The sequence below is a fragment of the Myotis daubentonii genome, chromosome 6, assembly GCF_963259705.1.
Source record: "Myotis daubentonii chromosome 6, mMyoDau2.1, whole genome shotgun sequence".
In the NCBI taxonomy this organism is placed as follows: Eukaryota; Metazoa; Chordata; class Mammalia; order Chiroptera; family Vespertilionidae; genus Myotis; species Myotis daubentonii.
In genome coordinates, this window is record NC_081845.1 from 4952345 (window position 1) to 4974631 (window position 22287).

The 22287-nt window shown below is 54.2% G+C and overlaps 2 protein-coding genes and 1 long non-coding RNA gene across 8 annotated transcripts in view; 1 reads left to right on the forward strand and 2 right to left on the reverse strand.

Annotated features, from left to right (window-relative positions):
• SYNJ2 (synaptojanin 2) overlaps nt 1–10361 on the reverse strand; it is a 72258-nt gene extending 61897 nt beyond the window's left edge. For 2 of the 4 annotated variants that reach the window (XM_059699950.1, XM_059699951.1), the window contains exon 1: nt 10181–10361. In XM_059699950.1, the coding sequence (XP_059555933.1) occupies nt 10181–10301 (121 nt within the window). In that variant the 5' untranslated portion in view covers nt 10302–10361. The remainder of the gene's footprint in view (nt 1–10180) is intronic. The other 2 variants (XM_059699949.1, XM_059699948.1) reach the window with 1 other exon arrangement.
• Nucleotides 10362–14239: 3878 nt separating this feature from the next.
• Nucleotides 14240–20944, forward strand: LOC132236750 (uncharacterized). The gene is made up of 2 exons (XR_009453351.1): nt 14240–16516; nt 18469–20944. It is a non-coding gene; the product is annotated as an uncharacterized LOC132236750 (long non-coding RNA).
• The window catches only part of SNX9 (sorting nexin 9), a 68949-nt gene continuing 66416 nt past the window's right edge, over nt 19755–22287 (reverse strand). For all 3 annotated transcript variants that reach the window (XM_059699953.1, XM_059699954.1, XM_059699952.1), the window contains one exon: nt 19755–21192. In XM_059699953.1, coding sequence (XP_059555936.1) covers nt 21145–21192 — 48 coding nt within the window. In that variant the 3' untranslated portion in view covers nt 19755–21144. The remainder of the gene's footprint in view (nt 21193–22287) is intronic.

Below are 22287 nucleotides of genomic sequence, written 5' to 3' on the forward strand. Positions count from 1 at the left end.
CCACTTGGTGTGGCCACCATGTGTGATGAGGCCACTTGGTGTGGCCACCGGGGGAGGCTCCAGGAGTGGCAGTTGGACACCTGCCAGGTGGTGACCAGCGAGAGAGGGCAGTGGTGGAATCAACGCGGGCAGCGCAGGGAAAGTGGCAGATTCAGATGTATTTGGAGGAGAGCAGTTGGCCGTGCAGGTGGGTTGGATGGGGCTGCGGGAGACAGGGGTCCAGGATGACTCACAGGTCCGTGTCCTGAGTGCCTGCCCCGCCCATGGGGGCTGCCATTAACCAAAATGGGGGGACTGCGATGAGAATGCATTTCAGTGGGGGCGGAGGTCGGGGGAGAGTCCCAGACAGACATTAAAATCGGCCCAGAAGCTTTAATGGGAATTTCATTGGATTTTACTCAGACACTTGCATTCTTAGATTAATTGGAGAACTAATACATTCACATTGTTGATGTTCCCATCCCCAAAATGTGGTGCTTCACGGAAGTTTATATCTTTCTTCCGCGAGGCCTTAGGTTTTTAATTATGTTTATTCCCAGAAACTGCTGTCCCTGGGAGTGGAATCTGTTTCCCAGCACATGCTCTAGTGGGCTAATGACAACGTCTGGGAAAGCTATGGATGGTGCTGGGAGAGCAGCCAGCTTATTGCTTCCTCGAGTCTAATGGACGAGTGCCTATCAGCCCGCACCCACAGCCGTCAGCATTTCCCAGCCTCGCTTCCCCTCTTCTCCGGGCTGCTGTGCCTGTGTGTGTGTGTGTGTGTGTGTGTGTGTGTGTCTTGTTAGGTCGGAGAGAGCCCAGGATCAGAGACATGTGATGAGACAATGGACTTCCCCTGGGATTTCTCACAGATCAACGTGCCAGACACAGATACCGGCTTCTTCTCCCTGAATTCACATACCCCCACACAGATAAGAACTTCGTCCTGAATATTCCGCCCACTCCCCTGCAGCTGAGACTTTCTCAGTTGAGTGTCATGATGATCCCTACGGTGCAGACTTCCTCAGCTCATGTCCCCGCCCCTCACCCAACTGCAGTATAAAAAAAGCGCCCCCCTCCCTGTTGGCGTGAATCCACGTGCCCTGTCCTGGGGGTACGTGGGTCTCCCGGGGACGCAGAATAAATCTTTTCCTTTCCTTTCTTTTCTGATTCACTGGACTCTATTTCTTGCGCCGCCTCCTGAGCCACCTAACCTAACATGTCTGTCTCCTGGAGCGCCGACAGACAAATGCCAGGCGTGACGTCACTGTATGCACAGCTACTTAAGGGTGTCTCCCGGATTGTCTATGTCTACACCTTATCATCTGCACCCAAAGGCCTGACGGCATTCAGGAGGGGGAGACAGAGCCACAGCGGGGACCCCTGGAGGCCCGGGAGCAAGGGGCGAGCACACCGAAGGCCCACACTGTCCTCGACAGCCCCCCACCTCAGAGGTCGCTCCTCAACTTCTCCTCCTGGGTGTGGTCTCTCCTAAGACAAAGCCCTAATAAGCTCTCAGGAACCTCATTCTCCCAACAGCAAACTGAACCCGGGGCGGGGGGGGGGGGGCGTGCTGTGGAAGTCAGACCCCCCACACCCAGCGGTGGGGAGCCTCTGCAGGCGACGGAATCTCCCTGTAATTTCTCCCCTCTTGTAAGCTGTCCTATGTCACTGGCTCCTGTGCTGTAGGGGTACAAGCACAGCTCTGTGGTTGAATCAAACATTTTATTACTTCTATGCAAGTCAGACAAAAGCCGTTACCAGCCCTTCTCTGGGGCAGCCTCCAGCCCGCATGGAGAATTAGGAAAAGTGTCTGGGGTGGGGTGGGGTGAGGCCGTGGAAGGGGAGTTCACGCGCGCACACACCACAGCTGGAGGAGCCCCCCAGAACTGGCACCAAGGCTAGGCCTTCCCCTCTGTCCCCATCACAGGCTCCCTGGGGTCTCTGGCACTGCCAATATTTTTAACATCCTAATGAAAATGATACCTCTTCCCATCAATAAATAGCAAATCTTAGACAGATGATAGAGTTCCAATCAAAATCAATTTATGCGACCAGATAAAATCTCCCAGTCCTCACCCACAACACTGCTTTGTAGTCTGGCTGGAGAAAGAGGCCAGTAGCCCTTGAAAGAGAGAACTAGAAGATTCTATTTGTCCACATAAGAGACAAAACTTCAACGTGGAATTCCATTCTTGCAGCTCCATCGCTGGCCCTCCCATGCTACCCATGAAGATGTGTCTGACCCCCCTCCTAGCCGCCCCCGCACCCTGGTCCAGGGGCCACCCCCTTCCGGTGGTCTCGGTGACAAGACAAGCAGACACTACTCCCATGATCTTGTTACGAGGGCCTGGCTCAGGCCTGGGCAGGTGGCACGCCATGGCCAGCCGGCTTCCAATATTCCTTCCTTTCTCCACACCATTTAATAACAAGCAACCCACTGTTGAAAGGGCCGGGACACTGTTCTGCTGGCCGGGCACGCGTGACAGCACTCGGCTCACCCCTCGCTGCCAGGAGCCGGCTGGGCCACGCCTGAGCGCAGTTTTTCGGAATCGGCAGCAGGAGCTGCAGAGAACCGTCTGCTCTGTGGAAGGAGTTTTCCAAGGTGGAATGTTTACCAGCCACGGGTGAGGTTCACGCTGAAGCTCAGTCCAGGCAGCCAGTCAGTCAGAACAGATGAGAAAGGACCGCACGTGCCCGGACTCACAAAGCCTCCACGCCACGCCGAATTATTAAGCAAAGGTCACGCGGCAGGATGAAAGGCAGTTGAAGGACAGCGATGCATACTAATAAGAACCAGCTAAAGCAACTACTGAACTAGCATGGTTTATGCTATCTTAATAAATACGTACTCTGTGTCCCTAATTCAAACTTAAATTGTTTCGGCTTTTTAACTTTTGTTGTTGTTGTTGTTGCTGGTTATAGGTAAGGAGCAGAATGAAGGACAAATATTCTCATGCATTTTAATTAATTCATAAGCATCCAATTAAAAATGCATAGCATCAGCTTTCTAAGGTAAGTTCAGACTTAGATCTGAGCCATTGTGGATTTTACGTTGCCAGATCATTTCTCCTAAGATTCAAATTCCTGGGCAGTTGTGTGTGTGTGTGTGTGTGTGTGTGTGTGTGTGTGTGTGTGTGACTTTTCACTTTAAGAATTTTTTATTTTTTAATTATAGTTGATGTACATTATATTTTTCAATTATAGTTGGTGTATATTATATTAGTTTCAGGTGTACAACACAGTGATTAGATGTTTATGTAACTTACGAAGTGATCACCTGATAAATCTAGTTCCCGTCTGACACCATGCACAGTTATTACAATTTCACTCACTGCATTCCCTGTACTTTACACCCCTTTACTATTCTGTAACTGCCAATTTGTACTTCTTAATCCTTATAATTTTAACGAGGTGTGTGGAGTGTGGTGTTTCTTATTTGCTTATGCTTAGTGTTTAAGCTTTTTTTTTTTAAGACACAAGGAATCTCAAGAGCAGAAAGGCAATACGGGTTTTCATTCATTTGTTTGCACGTTAGGATTCTGCGGTCTCGAGGGGTTAAGTCAATTCCCCCAACACAGAACAGCATGAGGCGCCAGAGCCAGGATTCAGGTCCCGTCCGCTGCGGAGAGGCGGGGCACACCCGGGTGAAGAGGGCTTGGTGGCATGGCTCCTTCTGGGTCAGGCCTGAGGACAGGGCAGTGGTCTGCTTCGTCTTAGTAGAGATTACTAGCACCGATCAGGAATACGTCAACACAAGTGACAACGGAAAGGCGGCGGCTGCCCAGCTGGTGTGGCTCAGTGGTTGAGTATTGACCTATGAACCAGGAGGTCTCGGTTCTATTCCCGCTCACGGCACATGCCTGGGTTGCAGGCTTGATCCCCATTGTGGGGCGTGCAGGAGGCAGCCGATCAGTGATTCTATCTCATCACTGATGTTTCTGTCTCCTTCTCCTTCTCCCTTCCTCCCTGAAATCAATAAAAATATATTTTTTTTAAAAAAAGAAAGAAAGGCAGCGTCGCACAGAGATGCTCACCTTAACCCTGGTGGGACCATCAGTCCTGCGTGAACACCAGCCCTCCCCACCCCACTCCCCAATCCCACATGGAGGCCTCACACTGCTTCAAGACAGGAAAGTCCCTTTTCGTTCTTATCAGCTGGTGTGTCCAGCAGCAGGAGGCCCGGACCCCCGCAGTGCCGGGCCTCATTGACCCCCGCAGGAGGAGCCGGAGTCGGAGCCGGGCCTGGGCTTGGACTCAGGCGGCCGGGGCCCCGGGAGGGCGGCCAGGCAGGCCCAGCCCCGGGAAGGAGGCGGCCAGAAGTGGCACAGAGGCCAGAATAGCACCAGGCACCAGCTCCCATGATGTCACTGAACCCTCTCTGGGAGAGTCCCACATCCTCAGGAAACTGCCTCACATTTAAGTCTCACATTTGTATTTTGGAGCTGCTGCCACGGACTGGGCCACGGGAGGAGCTGCCCCGCCCCCGCCCCCATCCCCCACGGCTGTGCTGAGTGGCTTCTCCTCCCGCCCTGAGTCATTTCTGAACCAGGAAGCTGTCTACACGCAAATGGCAACCTGCGAGCTTCCCACGCCAGCGGCACTGCCTGCTGCCCCCCGCCCACTCCCCAGACCTGGCCAAAGGCACCACCTTCCAGCTGGGCCCTTTGCTCAGGTGCCCGGCTCAGCACCAGGCCCACACCGGCGCCCAGGGCCCACCTCAGGTGCAGAGCACGGTAAGTCCACCCGCTTGGCAGAGCCCCCGACCCCGGCCCCCCAGGACAAGCAAACAGGGCGCCCAGCACACACACTCAGAACCTCTCCCCCAAGTCAAGGAGGCCTGCAGATGACACCAGTCCAACACTTAGCTGCTTCACAGTCTGCACAATGGAGCTTGTACGCCACAGGTCAAACTATTTTTAAGTTTGAAATCGGGCTAACAAACCATTAATCAAAGTATGTTCTATCCTATTAGCTTGAGAAGATACCCCATGAAGAACAGCAGGGCCAGGCGTCCCAGTGCCCCCCAGCACCTCCACCGACCTCCCCTGTCCGGCTTCATACCACCCTGCTGGGGGCCTTGTGCACACTCCTGAGGACACCCGGGTTCCTCCCAGACCCGGGACCCTCGCCACACCCCCACCCCGGGGCCCCGGGAAGAGACCTGAGCAGCCTAAAGCAGGGGGCACCCTGTGTCAGGAGGCTCCAGGGTCCTGCGAACCTGCGGTGTGGTCCAGACGGGGGCCCACAAACACGGGTGGACCCGGCCCTCAGCCCACGCCTCACGCCGGGGAGGGGGCAGGGCAGGGCCTCCTCGCGGCCTAGGAGCAGACCGCGCTCTGAGCCCATGGCGGTCCTCCCCTAGGACTGTCACTTCCTGGGCTGTAGTTTACTCTTCTCATGCGACCACTTTGCTTCTAAAAACGTATCTTGGCCAACATCTCAGGATCAATCCGCACCACCATTTCTGCTGTTGGTCAGGTGGAAATCTGTCCAGTACATTAGAACTTGCGCCCACAAGTGCAAGTTGGGCTGGGGAAGCCAAGCCAAACTCTTGCTTGGTGTTGAACCAACTACATTTTAGAAGAGTCATTGCTCATAAAAAAGACAGGCCTGGGTGACACAGATTCGAAATACACTGATAATTATCAAGGCTGAGTGACAGGCACTCAAAATTAACTTTTCCTTCCACTCTCGTGCATATTTTTAAATTTTCACAATTAAAGGTTAAAGCATCAAAAAGCAGCCCGGCGAGATCTGAAATCACGTTCCGACCAGTGAGTTACCAAAACCACAGGTAGAAGCCACGCTAACCCGTTTTGCATTTTTGTAAACATTGTGTTGAACAAAACTACAACCAGGAAGGACCCGACTGGAGCCCGGCTGGCTGCCAGGCGGCTGCGGCTGAGCTGTCCCCGGCCGGAGCCTGGAGCCCGCTGGCCCGCCTGCGCCTCTCGTTACCCGGAGCAATGAGGGAATGGCCACTCCTGGGACCCTCTCCGGTGCCCTTAAGCAGGTCGAACTTCCAGTCACTGACCAAGTAAACCCAGGCCACTGATCCCTGGAAAGGGAGTGAGGCAACAGCTCAGAGGAAGCCGCCTGGCCCCGGGGCCACCTCCCCAGTTCAAACAAAGCAGACACTGTGGCCTCTACAAGGCTCAGCAGCTGGGAAAACCCGGCCGTGTTTACATAGAAACTTCTCCCTCAGAAGCTCGAGGTCATTTAGGGACAACACTCACTAATTAATGAAGTCTCCCAAGCCCCCTTCCTACCCCCCACCCCCTCGGCCTCTCCGCAGCAAGCCAGGGGTGGGGCTGGGCAGGCGCAAACGCAGGTGCAGAGCAGGGGCACTGGGGGACCGCCCTCTGGGCTGTTTGGAGAACCCTGAACTTCGGAGCATTGGGGCTGGCGCTGGCGGTGGACGAAATCCATGCAGAGCAGGCACGTTTCCCTTTGTCTTGTCCACACTGAGTCTGGAGACACAGACAAGGACAGCAAGGACTTTTTGTCCCAGTGGGCAAATAAGAAACCGTGCCCTAATTCTCTGGGCCACGGGGAACTGCTCCGCGCTCCGCTTCCGCTGTACCTGAGAAGTCCCTGTCGTCAATCAGGCCACCGAGAAAACTTGACAAACACCTTGGAAATGGGAGCCGATACGTTGGGCTCCTCTGCCCCTGGAATTCCTGTTCCCACTGATCCACACTGAAGACAGTCTCCAAGGAATTCCTGCAGCAGCAGGAACTGGGGTGCGCCCCTCCCTGCCTGCCGGCCACAGCCTGCTGTGGGGACCCCTGCAGTCACGTTGGAACAGAAGGGCTGGACCCCGCGATCCACCATCCAAGGGTCATTATTAGTTTTTCCTAAACTCACACCCCAATTCAAGCAGCCAGCTGTCTCCCAGCGCCGCCTGAAAACACTGTCCAGTCGTGAGCCCTTTCCACGGAGAGGCCTTTCCAAGTTACGGTCCTTATGGGGGTCGGTGCGCTTAGAAGAGCTGTGCTTACTGGTGGCTGGCTGGCAGGCTGCCCCCCCCCAAGCCCTTCTGCTGCTCCCCATAAAAGCAGCAGCAACGTGCACCTGCCACAGAGCTGAGCTGGGCCATCCCGGGGCCAGGGAGAAGTCACTACCCACATGGGAATAAACCCTCCACTAAAGCCCCCCTGGCTCTCATTGCCCCCTGGGCAGACCCATCACAGGGAACCACCGCGGGAGTGAAAAAGGAAGCCGCCTACCCCTGGACCATGGAAAGGGTGGGTGGTCAGGGCCCCGCCGCCAGCGCGGCCGGCTGCCACAGGTGTGCTGTCCCACACAAAAGCAGACGCTGCAACCTTCGAAGGCAGCGGTTCTCAACCTGTGGGTCGCGACCCCTTTGGGGGTCGAACGACCCTTTCACAGGTGTCGCCTAAGACCATCGGAAAACACATATAGAATTACATATTGTTTTTGTGATTAATCACTATGCTGTCATTATGTTCCATTTGTAACAATGAAAATACATCCTGCATATCAGATATTTACATGACGATTCATAACAGTAGCAAAATTACAGTTACGGAGTAGCAACGAAAATAATTTTATGGCTGGGGGTGAGTCACCACAACATGAGGAACTGTATCAAAGGGTCGCGGCATTAGGAAGGTTGAGAACCACTGTTCTAAGGGAAACAAATGAAAGCATTCTTTATCTGGTCAAGGAAAGGAAAACCAACAAGCTGGGCCTTTGGAACACAGGTAGAAGTTTCTAGTTCAGAGCCATCTGGCTGCTCGGGGCATGTTTAGGATCCTTTAAAGTCTAAGACAACAACTTTTGAGCAACGGAGGCTCTCACCATCCTCAGGACCAGCAATACCTCCAAATGCCACACTGCATTTATTTACTTTTTTAAAAACACCTTTAAGTATGTTTTTAGTGATTTTAGAGAGAGGAAGGGAGAGGGAGAGAGAGATAGAAACATCAGTGATGAGAGAGAATCATTGATCTGCTGCCTCCTACACGCCCCACACTGGGGATTGAGCCTGCAACCTGGGCATGTGACCTGACCAGGAATTGAACCGTGACCTCCTGCTTCATAGGTTGACGCTCAACCACTGAGCAACACCAGCCGGGCACCACGCTGCTTTTTTAAAAATAGTCACATTTAATTTAAGAAAAACAGACTTTAAAAATTAAGTATTCAGCCCAAGGTCTACGGAAACATGAATGCCAGGTTGAGTGACAAATGTGGGTGGCACCTGAGTAGGGGATGTGCCATTCCCTTCATTACACTCTCGGTTCTAGAACCCACTGTATTGTAATCACCAATGTAATGCATAGGGTGGCTCCCCAAAGTGTATACACACACTCTGGATAATTATAAAGGCAGTGTTTATTAAAACGCATTTCATTTTTGAAATTGAGCTATCGGCTGTTAAAGTGTGTCTATACATTTTTTGGGGACACCCTGTACATGTATGTTAGCCCCAATTTAATGTCCAAATGGGAAATATGCACATTGCTTCCATTAATCATTTTTAAATCTTCACTTTTGAAAAAAATATAGTCTATTTTCCCCGAGGGGCTGCAAAGGAACTCCAATGTGTACGACGCTAGCTTCGTGGTGTAATTCAACCACGGGATGTTTTCATCTCTTCGATGAAGCAACAGTTTTGTGCCATGAAATTACTCTCTCGGCTCTGATAAATGCGGTGTGAAGTGGACATCTAAAATGGAATGGAAATTTCTGTGGTTTTCTCACAAGACCTTCGCAAATGACCAAACTTGGACTTTTCAGGACCGAGCACAAATTGGAGTGACCTGATAATCGTTTCATCCACGATTCGCTGCACATTTATGGTTCTGACAAACCTGGAGACATCATTTCAGAAGGCAGGCGATGGAAAACAAGCCCATGACTATAGCTGATAAAATCACTGGGGAAGTGGAACTGGAAGAGACAGTCCTTCCAAGACGTGGATCCTAACGGAAGAACCAAAGCCCGCAAATGAGAAGATTAAAGACTGTATACAGTGTCATGGAAATGAGTGCACTGGCCACCCGCCACCTACAGGACAAGGGACCACCCTGTTTAGCTACGAACAAGGGAAGACGGAGCAGCTGGACACCAGCTGGAAGCCCAGTCTCCAGCTTTCAAGTTCAAAGTTCTCACAGTCCCACCTGGTTTCACGCTTTGGTGCGACCTCAGAATGTTAGCCACAAAGCAAGGGACCAGGGGGCCATGATTCCAGAACAGCCACGCAGGGGTCCGGTACAGGCGTGTCACTTGGGCTAGCAAGTTTCTTAGCCTCTTCAGGCCTCGGTTTACTCATCTGGAACATGGGGATGATAATAGCTCTTTTGTTGAATTGTGAAAATGAACGAGGTCGCTAAAGTCCTTGGCACAGTGCCAGCCTAAAGACTTCCTGGAGCCCTCTATAAACGGCCTCTAACCCACGACACCCAACACTAAAGGCGGCGTCAGGAAGGGCATTTGCCTCCAGCTCTGTCCTTCGCAGCACTGACGCCTCTCCCCCAAGCATGGACACGAGGCCAAGGTGCCATCAGCAGGGGAAGGGGAAGACCAGCGAGGAGGCGGCTTGGTCCCACCAGAGAAGCCGCTGGAATGCGCCTGCAGGAGCTGAGGGCGGCTGGGGAGGGACAAGGTGCGGCTCACTCAGAGGGTCCCCAGGGGTCCAGCCGGCTCCACTGCGCCCAGTGACTCTCAGGCTGGCAGCGGGGCTGCTCCGCGTCCGTGCGATGGTGATGTTGCCCCATCCCCTCCGGGAGCGAAGCTGGCAGCACAAGCCAAAGGGTTTCACCAACAAGTGCAAAGAAGCGCGCCGGGCGCCTGGCCCAGCTGGCGCCTAACCCAGCCCGCGGGTCCTCCGGGGCCGGTACCGAGTCCGGCGCGGATATCAAAGGCCGGAGGCGGCTTTGGGAGAACCGAGAACCGAACCCGCGCCCGGCCCGCGGGCATCAAAGGCCGGAGGCGGCTTTGGGAGAACCGAGAACCGAACCCGTGCCCGGCGCGCAGAGGGGAGCCGGGCTGAGGCTCAGGAGGGGCTGGGGCCGCCGCGCACCGCCCGGCCAGCAGTGCCCGGGGTCCCCGCGTCCCTTCATTCAAACCCGCCGCGCCCAGCCTCACGCCGCCGCCCGGGCGGGTCACCTGGGGGAGCAGCGCCCCGGTTCTGGGCGCCCCGCCCCGCCCGGGGGTCGCGGGCACTCACCGAGCGTGGCCACCGCGCCGGCTTCGAAGAGCAGGCCGTCCCCGCGGCCGCGCGCCTCCAGCAGGACGCCGCCGCCCGCCTCCGGCCGCCCGAGCAGCCGCAGCCCCTTGCTCAGCGCCATGGCCCGCGCCGCCCGCCCCGCGCCGCCACTGGCGGAGTTTCCCGGCGCGGAGCTCCCGCCGCCGAGGCTCCTCCCGCCGCCCCGCCCCGCCCCGCCCCGCCCCCCGGCCGCCCGGGCAGGTGAGGGGCGCGGCCGGGCGCAGCGCTCCCCCCACCGGGAGGCCGGCGTCGTCCCGGTCCGGGCCGGATGGGACGTCCTCCGGGGCGGCCGGCGGGAGGGAGATTCCACACGTTCCTGCGCGCGGAGGAGGCCCCGGGAGTGGCCGCGGCAGCCGGGCCTGGTGCGCCCGCCGCCTTTTATGGGCAGCCCGCGGGCCGAGCCGGCGGCCGCGCCTCCCTCCTTCGTCCACGTGGGCGGCGACCCTGGGCGCGTCACTGGCACTCGCTCTGCCTCGGTTGCCCTGCGGGGAAGCGGGGTTTATAGGTACCCACCTCTCAGGGGGGGCGAGGACGCCCGGGGAGCGGACAGCGCGGGATAAGCCGCCTGCTACTAGCTTCCGCGGAGGTCAGGGGTGCTGTCCTGGAGAGTCTGAGGCCGTGTCTCTACACCTGCCAATAGGTGACCTGACCCCCCCCTCATCCCCCCCTGCTTTCCTCACCTCGCAGCACCTGCCCACCCCCACCCGCGCCCTCACAGGGTGGGTGCGAGGATTGGAGGTGGGGTCAGAGGAGTTAGGGACGGAAAGCTCGGGACAGGCGCAACTGTGAGGTGCCACTTGCCAACCCTACCCCGACTCTGTTGTCTAAACCCCCCACCACCCCCCCTTCAGGGCAGAGGCTGCAGTAAGCGTTGGTGCTCACTGCACAGACACCAGCACCGAACCGAGCTGGTCCCCTGAGTGCTGGCCCGTCCCAGCGTGACCTAGAAGCTAAGTAAAGCGACTGGGTAACCCCGCACACTGGTGTCATTATTAATTATTTAGCAGTATCTAAACAATAATTATTTAATAGTAGCAGGTATTCAGTGAGTGTTCACATTTCCAATTGTCTCCTACATGTGCTAAGCTGCTTCCCCCAGTTTGTGATTCACACACGTAAACCCCTTTTAATAAGACGGCTTCCCTCCGTTTCTGTTTTCCCCTCGCCGTCTGCTTGTTGAAAAACTAGGTTGCGTGCCCAGCACTCCCCCGCCCCTGGATTTGCTGAGTGTGTCCCTGAGGTGTCTGTACCTCTGGCGTCCCTCCCTGTCATGTAGCAGCCACTGGTGGTCAGTGCAACCGTAGTCCTCCAAACAGCTCTGTCCTAGTCCATCCCTCGTCCTTCACTGGGAACTCAAATCCTATTAACAGAGTCCCCACCTACTGAGAGCAACACGAGCAAAGCTGTGGGACAGGGTTCTTTTCCTTTATGCACTCGTGTTCCGATAATGAGCTGTTCCGAACTCGGTGAATTGGTTCACTGGACCCTCCAACGGCGACCAATGTTCTTAGTTGTTTAACTCGCACTCTGAGCTCCTATTCGGTTGGAAGCGCATTTGCTGTGTCCCCGTCCAGGGCGGCCTTGGCCTTGCTGTGCTCAGTGCTCCCTCTCGACGCCACCGCCACCCGCCACCCGGTGGTCTTTGACCGGCTCCTTGCTTCTGGTGTGGCAGCGGCAGGCTCCTCTTGCACATTTTCTGCTCCTCAGCCGGAAATGAATCATTTCTCCATGAAGTCCTGATTTTTTTAGTGGAAAAAGGACTTTCAGGACCACAGTTGGGTGCTAAGAAGCCTGTGGATTTGAACCTCGCGCTTACCTGCCCGTGACTCTGGACAGTGTAGAGTTCGGCTCGCTTTCTCTAAGACAGTTATTCCAGCCCCGCTCCGCCGTCACGCACCCCAGGCAGTGTGCCTGGCCCCACTCTTCCCTGAGGAGGCGGAGTCCTCTTCCCCCATCACCAGGTCTCCACGGCGTCTTCTTCCCTGCAGGGTTGGGCCAGTGCCTGCTCCCCTCCCCGCGTGCTGGGACCCTGTCCCTCCTCCCTCCCCAAGGACTTTGTCCCCCCCCTATCCCCCCTGTCCCCCATCACCCGTCTCTCCCTCCCTCCAGGTCGGTCCCAGCAGGTACACATGTGCTCTAGTGTCTCCCCCGGAGAGAGGGGCCACTCCCTCCACCCGCATCACCTCTCACCGGGCCCTTCTCAGAGATCATGAACTTAAGGGAAGCCCCTCTGCAAGATGGTTTGGGGGTGTTAGGAGAAGGCTGGGGTGTCCATCAATTGAGCTACCAACCTTACACCACACACAGGTAAACCTCCCCGGCCCATCTCTCCCCTTGACCACCGTGCCCACCATCACTGCTCTGTGGTATCCGCCTCCTGCCTCCGCTCCTTGCCCTGCGGCATGCATGCCGAGGGGTCACCGGCCACCAGCGTCTCAGCTTCTGATGGCACTTGGGCGACGTACCCCCTCCCGCCCCCCCTCCCTGAGTCCCAGGCCTGCTCTCCTCACCACGTTTCCTGTTCTTTTCCCTCTTCCAGCCCTTGGACACCTGTGCTTCGCTCGGTCCCTCCACCCAGACCGAGCCACGCAGGACGGTGATGTGAGACTGGAACCTGGGTCCACCCTTTACCTCGGGGACCTTGAGCAGCTGGCTTGACTTCCTGGTGCCTCAACCCTTCATCTCTCCTACGGAGAAGCGGTGAGAATTACGTGCATCGAGGGCATGGACAGCGCTGGCTGCAGTGGCAGCACGTGGTGGCCGCCATCACACACCCCACGGTCCCACCGGCTCCGCACCCGGCCTTCCGCGAGGCCTTGCTGAGTGGAGGGACGATGACCCGGACCCCTGCTCGGAGCCTCTGAGGGAACGACACGCCCCTGCCTGTGCTTCCCTCAGCCCGGGCTCAGCCCCGAGAAAGACCGCAGCTACCGGCGGTGGGAACGCACAGGAGGCGGCCAGGCGGCATTTACCTGCTGGCGGGGAAGGAGGGGGGGGGGCCGGAGCAAGCGCGCTCCTTCTTAGTTCTCCAGTGTCACTCACTCAGGAACAGCTGTGCCTCTGGGCCACCCGCCGGGCGGAGGCCGCACAGGCCAGGTGCTGCCCTTGGCTGGGCTCCCGGGAAGCTGGCCGGCTCTCCTGGCCTTCACAGGGGATGGGGGTGCAGCTTTAACAGGACCGTTGTTTAGAAGTTCATTTTATTAAGCTATTACTTTTGTGAAAAAGGAATATGAGGCACTGATCCGTACACACACACACACACACACACACGCACACACACATGCACACACACGCACACATGCACACATGCACACGGACACACACGCACACACATGCGCGCACACACACACACACATTGGACCTACGGCCTCATGTTGATATAACTGGGAATGGGCTCACTTTACTTCCTACCGACCCACCTGAAGCAGCAGAGCCCGCAGGACTGTGATCTCTCAAACTGCACCCAAGCGGCCTGACCCCAGTGAAACTGCCACCATCCCCTCCACCATCCCCTCCACCATCCCTGCCACCATCCCCTCCTCCATCCCCTCCACCATCCCTTCCTCCATCCCCTCCTCATCCCTTCCACCATCCCCTCCTCCATCCCCTCCACCATCCCCTCCTCATCCCCTCCACCATCCCCTCCACCATCCTCTTCTCCATCCCCTCCACCATCCCCTCCTCCATCCCCTCCACCATCCCCTCCTCTATCCCCTCCTCCATCCCCTCCTCCATCCCCTCCACCATCCCCATCACCATCCCCTCCTCCATCCCCTCCTCCATCTCCTCCACCATCCCCTCCACCATCCCCTCCTCCATCCCCTCCACCATCCCACAACCATCCCCTCCACCATCCCCTCCTCCATCCCCATTACCATCCCCTCCTCCATCCCCGTGGCCTGGCAGCTCTGGCTGCAGCCCCTGCAGGCTCTGTGTGCTCAGCAAGCTCTGAGCCTGGCGACCCAGAGACCCTCACATGTGCCTCTTCGCCCGCCCGGGTCCCCAGGCACCGTATCCCTCCTGGTCCACAACACAAGTCAACAAGGCCTGGCATTGGAGGAGCTGATCTCCAGGGAGCGTGGAGAAAGAGGCGGAGTGAGAGGAAATGCCCACAGCAGCTGCAAAACATCACTGCATTCTTGCACATCTCAAGCTGTGTGACTGTTTTAACCTCAAAACTGAACTAAATCCATGTGAGATGTCACGAAAATAACTAAAAAATCATCTGCCAGGGTTTAGCGAGCACAACACAAAGCAAAGGTGGCTGCTGCCGGGCCATCGCTCATGGGCCCTCCCTCTCCAGCTTCCCCCAGCACCTCAGGAGCCTGTCTGTCTGGGTGAGGACGGCTCTGGGACTATAAGAATACCCCACACTTGTGTTTTTAAGGCCATTGTAAGTGAAAGGGTTTTATACATTAAAAACCCGTGACAAGCCGCCTCGAGCCAGCAGTGTCTCGTGACAGAGCGGTTTCCAGGCTGAATTCCTTCCTGCCGAGCACGCCCAGCAGACCCCGGCGTCCGCACATGTTTATTTAGACAGATTTCTCTCTCTACCTCCGGAAGGTTGGCCCATCATTAGCGAAGTAAGCCTCCCCTGCCTCTCAGTGCCAAGACTCTTCAGGAAGTGGTGAGGATACACACAACTTTCTCTACCCTCTCTCTCCATTCTATCACTCGCCCACTCTTTCCAGAACCTCCCTCAAACACGCCAGACTCCCTCGGAGCCACAGGGCGGTCAGCTCTGAAGGGAAACACACCTTTTAGAAGGACAGTCTTTTCTCTTCAAGGCCCCTCTCCCCCCCTCCCCCGCCCTTCCCTCCCTCCTTTGGCCAGAGGGTGAGCACAGCTCTTGGGTCTGTCCTTTCTGCAGCTGCTCTGAGCAAAAAGAACCCCACGTGCTTGTGGCGATGACCACACAGACTAAAGCACTGGGTCTTGTTCAGACAGCTGACCTGGGCCATCAGCTGGAACCTCTGAGGACTGGAAACCCACTTCCCACCCACCTGTGAAATGACCCGCCCCTCCCTCTTCAGGACACGCCTGTGGTGAGGCGCTCCAAAGAGAAGCGATTACGAGAGAAAGAACAGGATGCGCTGATGACCTGAGAGGTGACCGTCTGGGTGGGTGAGGAACCTGACATCCTTAGAATGACCCGCCACTGAGTCACCCACCCCTTTAAGCATCGGATGGAAGATACAAAGCCTTTCCCCAGAGAAGCTGTAAAATACACACAGGAATAATTTGCCTGAAGTCACTTGTGACTCACTGACACACACACCCCAGGGCTGCATGGACCCCTGGCCGAGAATTCCTGTTTTAGAGGCAAGTTAGAAGCAGCTGATGACAGGAGTCCCTCTGAGGAGGGGCGGGAATTCGATCTTAACCACAAACACATTTCCCAGGGCACGAGGACACGCACAGCCAACAGCTGCAAAAGAAGGGGGTGAAGAACAGATGCTCCCCGAGGAAAACGCTTACCTCAGGGGTTAACCCTCGCGGAGCACCCCCGTTTATGCTCTCTGGCGAGGGGAGAACGGGCCCCCTGAACTGCAGTGGCTGGTCCATCTGGAAGGGATTAAACACATCAACAGAAGAACTCAAGCTCACAAAACCAGTTCGCCTTGGTAAATATTTGTTTTGTTTTGCTTCCTCCTGCAGGCCGATAGCTTCCCAAAGGCCAAGTACTCCTGCTTCACGGAGGCAGCAGGCGGCGTGTGCTCAGCCCACCGGTGTGGGGCCCGGGGAACGCACGCTCTGGCTCAGCCACGGAGGGCCCACGGCCGGGACAGGCTGCTGCGGCTCCAGGCCGGGCTCCCTGTGCAGGAGCCTCTCTTCTCGGGAAGATGGCTGTGGCGCCAGCAGCTCTCCTGGCCCCTCTCCTGGGTGTTGGCTCGATGTTCTCAGCTGAGCCTCTTTTTTTTCTGGTTTAAGTTGATGTTAACCAATTTACACAGGTGCAGTAATGCACGAGAATTACCACTACCCAAGAGTTCACTACATACAGTTTAACTTATTTTTTAATTGATTTCAGAGAGGAAGTGAGAGGGAGAGATAGAAACATCAATGATGAGAGGGAATCATTGACTGGCTGCCTCTCACACACCCCCTACTGGGGATCGCGCCCGAAACCCAGGCATGTGCCCGGAATTGAACTCTGACCTCCTGGTTCCTAGGTAAAATGCTCAACCACTGAGCCACAGGGGCTGGGTAGCTGAGCCTCCTTACGTCATCTCTTACTTCGCTGTCACCGTAGAAGTGCACGCGTTGCTCCCAACTACTTTTCTTTGGCTAAAGCAGGTGGCATGAGAGAAACCAAGATGGCGGCATAGGTTAATGCCGGAGATTGCTGCCTCGAACAACCACTTCAGAGATATAACTAAAGGACAGAACGGACATCATCCAGAACCACAGGAAGGCTGGCTGGGTGGAAATTCTACAACTAGGAGGAAAGAGAATATCATACCCAGACTCAGAGGAGGCGCAGTGCTGAAGTGAAATACTCAGGTGCGGAGTGCGCGCGCGGAACGGGCTGGCGGCGGAGGGCACGGTTGTTGTTTTCAATCGGGAGGGAGTTTCAGACTCTGAGCTCCAGATCTGGGCGAGTCTCTAGGGACCCAGACTCAAACTGGAGAAGCAGGACTGTCTGGCTTCGGTCGGAACTCGAAGGCAGCTTTCTCTCCGAGGTTTGCAGCGGTTGCTGGGACTCTGAGAGGCAGAGCCCCTAGGGACAGAACTGAGAGCAGCCATAACTGCTTGCTCCGCCCGCCTTGTAGATCCCCAGGGACCTGCCCCGCCCAAGCCCTGCGCAGAGCCATTTGCCAGATAGCCTCAGGCAAGTGCTAGATTAGCACCGCCCTAGAGATCCAGCACAGAAGCTCTCCCACTGCAGACACAGCTGACTCTCATAGCCAGTTAGCCTGGAGGTCAAATCACCCCTGGTATTGCCGACAATCAAGGCTTAACTACAACAAGACTGCGCACAAAGACCACTAGGGGGTGCACCAAGAAAAGATAAAAAAATGCAGAGACAAACAAACAGGACGCAAATGTCAGAAATGGAAGATATAGAACTCAAAACCACACTTCTAAGGTCTCTCAAGAACTGTCTAGAAGCTGCCGATAAACTTAGTAAGGCCCTCGAAAAGACTGGTGAGACCGCCGATAAATGTAGTGAGATCCTCAAAAAATCTAATGAGACCCTCGATGTTGTGATAAAGAACCAACTAGAAATTAAGCATACACTGACTGAAATAAAGAATATTATACAGACACCCAACAGCAGACCAGAGGAGGGCAAGAATCAAGTCAAAGATTTGAAATGCGAAGAAGCAAAAAACACCCAACTGGAAAAGCAAAATGAAAAAAGAATACGAAAATAGTGTAAGGAGCCTCTGGGACAGCTTCAAGCGTACCAATATCAGAATTATAGGGGTGCCAGAAGATGAGAGAGAGCAAGATATTGAAAACCCATTTGAAGAAATAATGACAGAAAACGTCCCCCACCTGGTGAAAGAAATAGACTTACAGGACCAGGAAGCGCAGAGAACCCCAAACAAAAGGAATCCAAAGAGGACCACACCAAGACACATCATAATTAAAATGCCAAGAGCAAAAGACAAAGAGAGAATCTTAAAAGCAGCAAGAGAAAGAAACCCAGTTACCTACAAGGGAATACCCATACGACTGTCAGCTGATTTCTCAACAGAAACTTTGCAGGCCAGGAGGGAGTGGCAAGAAATATTCAAAGTGATGAATACCAAGAACCTACAACCAAGATTACTTTATCCAGCAAAGCTATCATTCAGAACTGAAGGTCAGATAAAGAGCTTCACAGATAAGGAAAAGCTAAAGGAGTTCATCACCACCAAACCAGTATTATATGAAATGCTGAAAGGTATCCTTTAAGAAGAGGAAGAAGAAGAAAAAGGTAAAGATACAAATTATGAACAACAAATATGCATCTATCAACAAGTGAATCTAAGAATCAAGTGAATAAATAATCTGGTGATCATAATAGAATCAGGGCCATAGAAAGGGAATGGACTGACTATTCTGGGGGGGGGGGGGGGAAGGGGTGTGGGAGATGCGGGAAGAGACTGGACAAAAACCGTGCACCTATGGATGAGGACAGTGGGTGGGGAGTGAGGGTGGAGGGTGGGGCGGGAACTGGGAGGAGGGGAGTTATGGGGGGGAAAAGAGGAACAAATGTAATAATCTGAACAATAAAGATTAAAAAAAAAATAAAGCAGGTTGCATAATGATGCCTGGTTTTACTGGGATGGGGAAGTATGGTCCATCGGTGGGCCCAGGGGCAGTGAGATGCAAATGATGATAAAAGTTGTAATGTCTGCTCAGTGACTACAGGAAACACGCTTGAAAATTAAAATGAAGTTTGAGGAATGTGTGCTAAGATGCTCTTTCTGAATGGGAAAACCACCCCATTAGATTTAAAAAATAGACGACAGGCTTTCCACTTCCGGCCACGAGGGGAGCACAGGCCAGCCGCTCCCCTTGAAGAAGACACAACACATGAAATACAGTTTCAGACACTCGACAGCAGCAGAGCAGGACTCTGATCACTGGGGGAATGGAAATAGGCCAGCCCCACGATGGCCCCGAATTACTGCTGGATGAGGTTCCAGGCTCAGTACAGGGTGGGGAAACCAAATAGAGGTTCATGGTCTCGCCATGTCCAGGAGACAGAGATCAGCGTTCAGGGTGACCACAGTGGGTAGGACTTGCAGGGCAGCGTACAGGAGAGGAGAAGGAAAGAGAGATCAGATGTGAGACAGGCAGGCAGTCGGTTCAGGAGATCTGCGGGCGAGTCCCCTAGAAACATGTTGGCTGAACATGGTTCTGCGCACTCATGAGAGGAAACCAAGTGAGCACAGTGACTCAACCCCCAGAAACGAACAGGACGGAGGCTGGGCGGCCACCAGCCAAAGAGTAGACATCCCAACGCAGGCCTGGGTCAGGGCCTGGACAGGCATCCTGAGCAGGGCGCAGGCCTGTCCTCTGCAGCCAGAGGGAGCCACTGCCCATGCCCACCCAGCTGTCCTCCTCCAGGGGGGCTGGGCCCACCTGGGGCTCTGCTCCCACCAGGCGACCTTGTCCAGGTCTCCGCGTCCAGCCTCACCTCGCTTGCTGGCTGCTGAGGGGTCCATCTCTGCTCGCTGGTTAGTTTGAGATCAACAAGGGTACATAGTAAAAAGAGGGTGTTGCATTTGCCCGGGTTACAGCTGCTCTGCAGCTCACCTTTTATCGCCTGCCAGGTGAGGTGCCTGGAGCAGCCCGTGTGACCTGGGGGCCAGGCCCTACTTTTGAATTGGCGGGGTTGACGGATGGAAGTGGGGTATCTGTGATTGCTGAGCGGGCCCTGAAGGCTCCCCGAGGTTCCATGAAGAAGCGGCCCAAATGCCCCTGCCCTGGCCACCACTCCTTCCTCCCCGGCCTGCCCGCGCGCCCTGGGTGTTGTTTTCAGCGGATGGCCACAAGAAGCGATGACTTAAAAAAATCACACACGAACACCAAAAAGTGCTTTGAAAAATGGTTTGAGAATTTACTGTACAGGTTTTTTAAACAATTTATTTATATGTTTGCTTCTACATGCTCTTACATTTGTGTAAAACATTTATACATATTCTTTACAATTTGTACATATATTAAATGGCTATATCATAAACACTGTTCTATGAGATTTTATAAAAGAAAAATCAAGGGAAATTACTTATAAAACATTAACAAAAACCCGTGACACTAAAGAACAAGAAGTTCTCATTCACGTCCATCTGATTTCCTTTTCTACTTATTTTTTGGTTTCACTTCATTCATGCGGCCCGACGTTCATTTTCTGTAACAGCGCGATCAGGGCAGAGCGAAAGCCGTGGCGATCGCGGAGTAAGGCAAGAATGCAGACGGGACGCGTCTGCAGGAAGACAGTGTGCGGGGCGCTCAGGCCGTTAACTGAAGTACCAGGACCAGGAAACCCCGGGGATTAGCGCACATTATTCCACTGCCACCCTTCGCAGCCGCTAAGCTTTTCCATTTGGTGGGGAGGGGCAGCCAGGCCACTGGTTTTCATCTGTCCGGTAATACCAACGGGCACACTGTCTGCACCCAAATCAAGTGGCCAGTCCTGCTCTCACTTCTCATTCTGCCTGCCTGGGCGGCTGAAGACTAGACACAGGAAGAAGCCTGAGGCTGGCGTCTTCTCGCCCGACCAGGAGGAGCGCTCGCTCCTTCCTGAGCACAGTCAGCTCAGGGGTCAGCTGTCCCCCACGTGCCCTTTCCCGGGTAGAGCTGGCCCTGCTGAGGAAGGACGAGCAGGCGAGAATGCCCTCCTCGTGGCGATGCCCTCCAAAACCTCCTGGCGGCGGGCAGCGGCATCGCTGCAGAGACCGCCTGTCCCAGCCCCGCAGCCCCTCTGCCTCCTTTCCTGAGAACGCAAGCACATGAATCATAAATGTGTCAGTGAAAGGCATGTGGGTTTTCCTAAACGGACAGGAGTTCCAAGGCATTGAAAAGAATTATAAAAATATATACAAACGTATTTTTTTTATTCTGGCATATTCCATATTTTTAAGAAAGCAATTAGTAACCATCTGGCCTTGGGTAAGAACTGGAAGATCGTGGGTTTAAAAATTACAAATTTATGTAAAATATAAGTGGGGAAACCTCTAATTTTCCATTCAAAATTCTGGTAATTTTAAATACTTTCCAAAAATAGAGACAATTTCCACTGGTTTAAATAATGGCTGTAGAAATGAACAAAAGAAGACTATATAACTGATGCGTTTAGGTGAGTAGGAAAGTGTAGTTTTTTGCAACTGTTTCTCTTGGTGTTGATTTTTGGATGATGGGGGATTAGACTGCATTGCCCCAGGTCAGAGAGAAGCACTTGGGAGTTTCTTCATGTTCCGTTCCGTCTACATCACAGGGAAGCGGCCGAGGGCCTGCCTCAGCTTTTCTGCAATCTGGTGGGGAAAGAAAAGGTCTGAGATATCACCTTCAAACAACTTCACAGTGATGGACTATTCCCAGCTCTTCTGAGTTAAACATGGTAACAATCTCAAACTCTTGGGTCTATGCACCTAGGCCAGGGGTGGGCAAACTTTTTGACTCGAGGGCCACAATGGGTTCTTAAACTGGACCGGAGGGCCGGAACAAAAGTATGGATGGAGTGTTTGTGTGAACTAATATAAATTCAAAGTAAACATCATTACATAAAACGGTACGGTCTTTTTTTTTTTTTTTAGTTTTATTCATTTCAAATGGGCCGGATCCGGCCCACGGGCCGTAGTTTGCCCACGGCTGGCCTAGGCACCCCCACGCTGCTGTGGGAGAGACCGCAGGCCCGGGACCAGGCTCGCAGGGGAGGGCCGCTCCTCCCGGGCCCTGCTCTGTGCGCAGCAGCATTTCAAGACCATCCCCTTTCCCTCCAGTGTGGCTCGAGGATCCCTCCACCTACGAGCTCCCAGACCCAGCCAAGGGGCTCGCCCCGGGCTCACACCCCTCTGCCACCTCAGGGCAGACAGTGTCACCTTCCACAGAAAGCCACTGCTGTCTCCCCAAGGACACACGCCCTGAGGACAGAGGTCTCAGTCATCCCTGGATCCTGAGCGTTTGCAGTAAGTGCTTAGTGTGCAACACTGGAGAAATGTCTGCTCCATGCACAAATATGCACATTTTAATAATAACTGTTAGACCTAACAAAGACACAGTTTCTTTTATATACATGTATATATACATATATGTATATGTATGTGTGTGTGTGTATATACATATATATACATACATAATATATATATATAATATTGATTTCAGAGAGAAAGGGAGAGAGAGAGACATCAATGATGAGAGAGAATCATTGATTGGCTTCCTCCTACACGCCCCCACTGGGGATCAAGCCCGTAACCTGGGCATGTGTCCTGACCAGGAATCAAACCTGCAATCTTCAGTCTGCAGACTGACACTCTATCCACTGAGCAAAACTGGCTAGGGCAACACACAGTTTTCTATTCTGAATTACAATGGCATTAATAATTAAACCTCACTTGGGCCTGAGAATT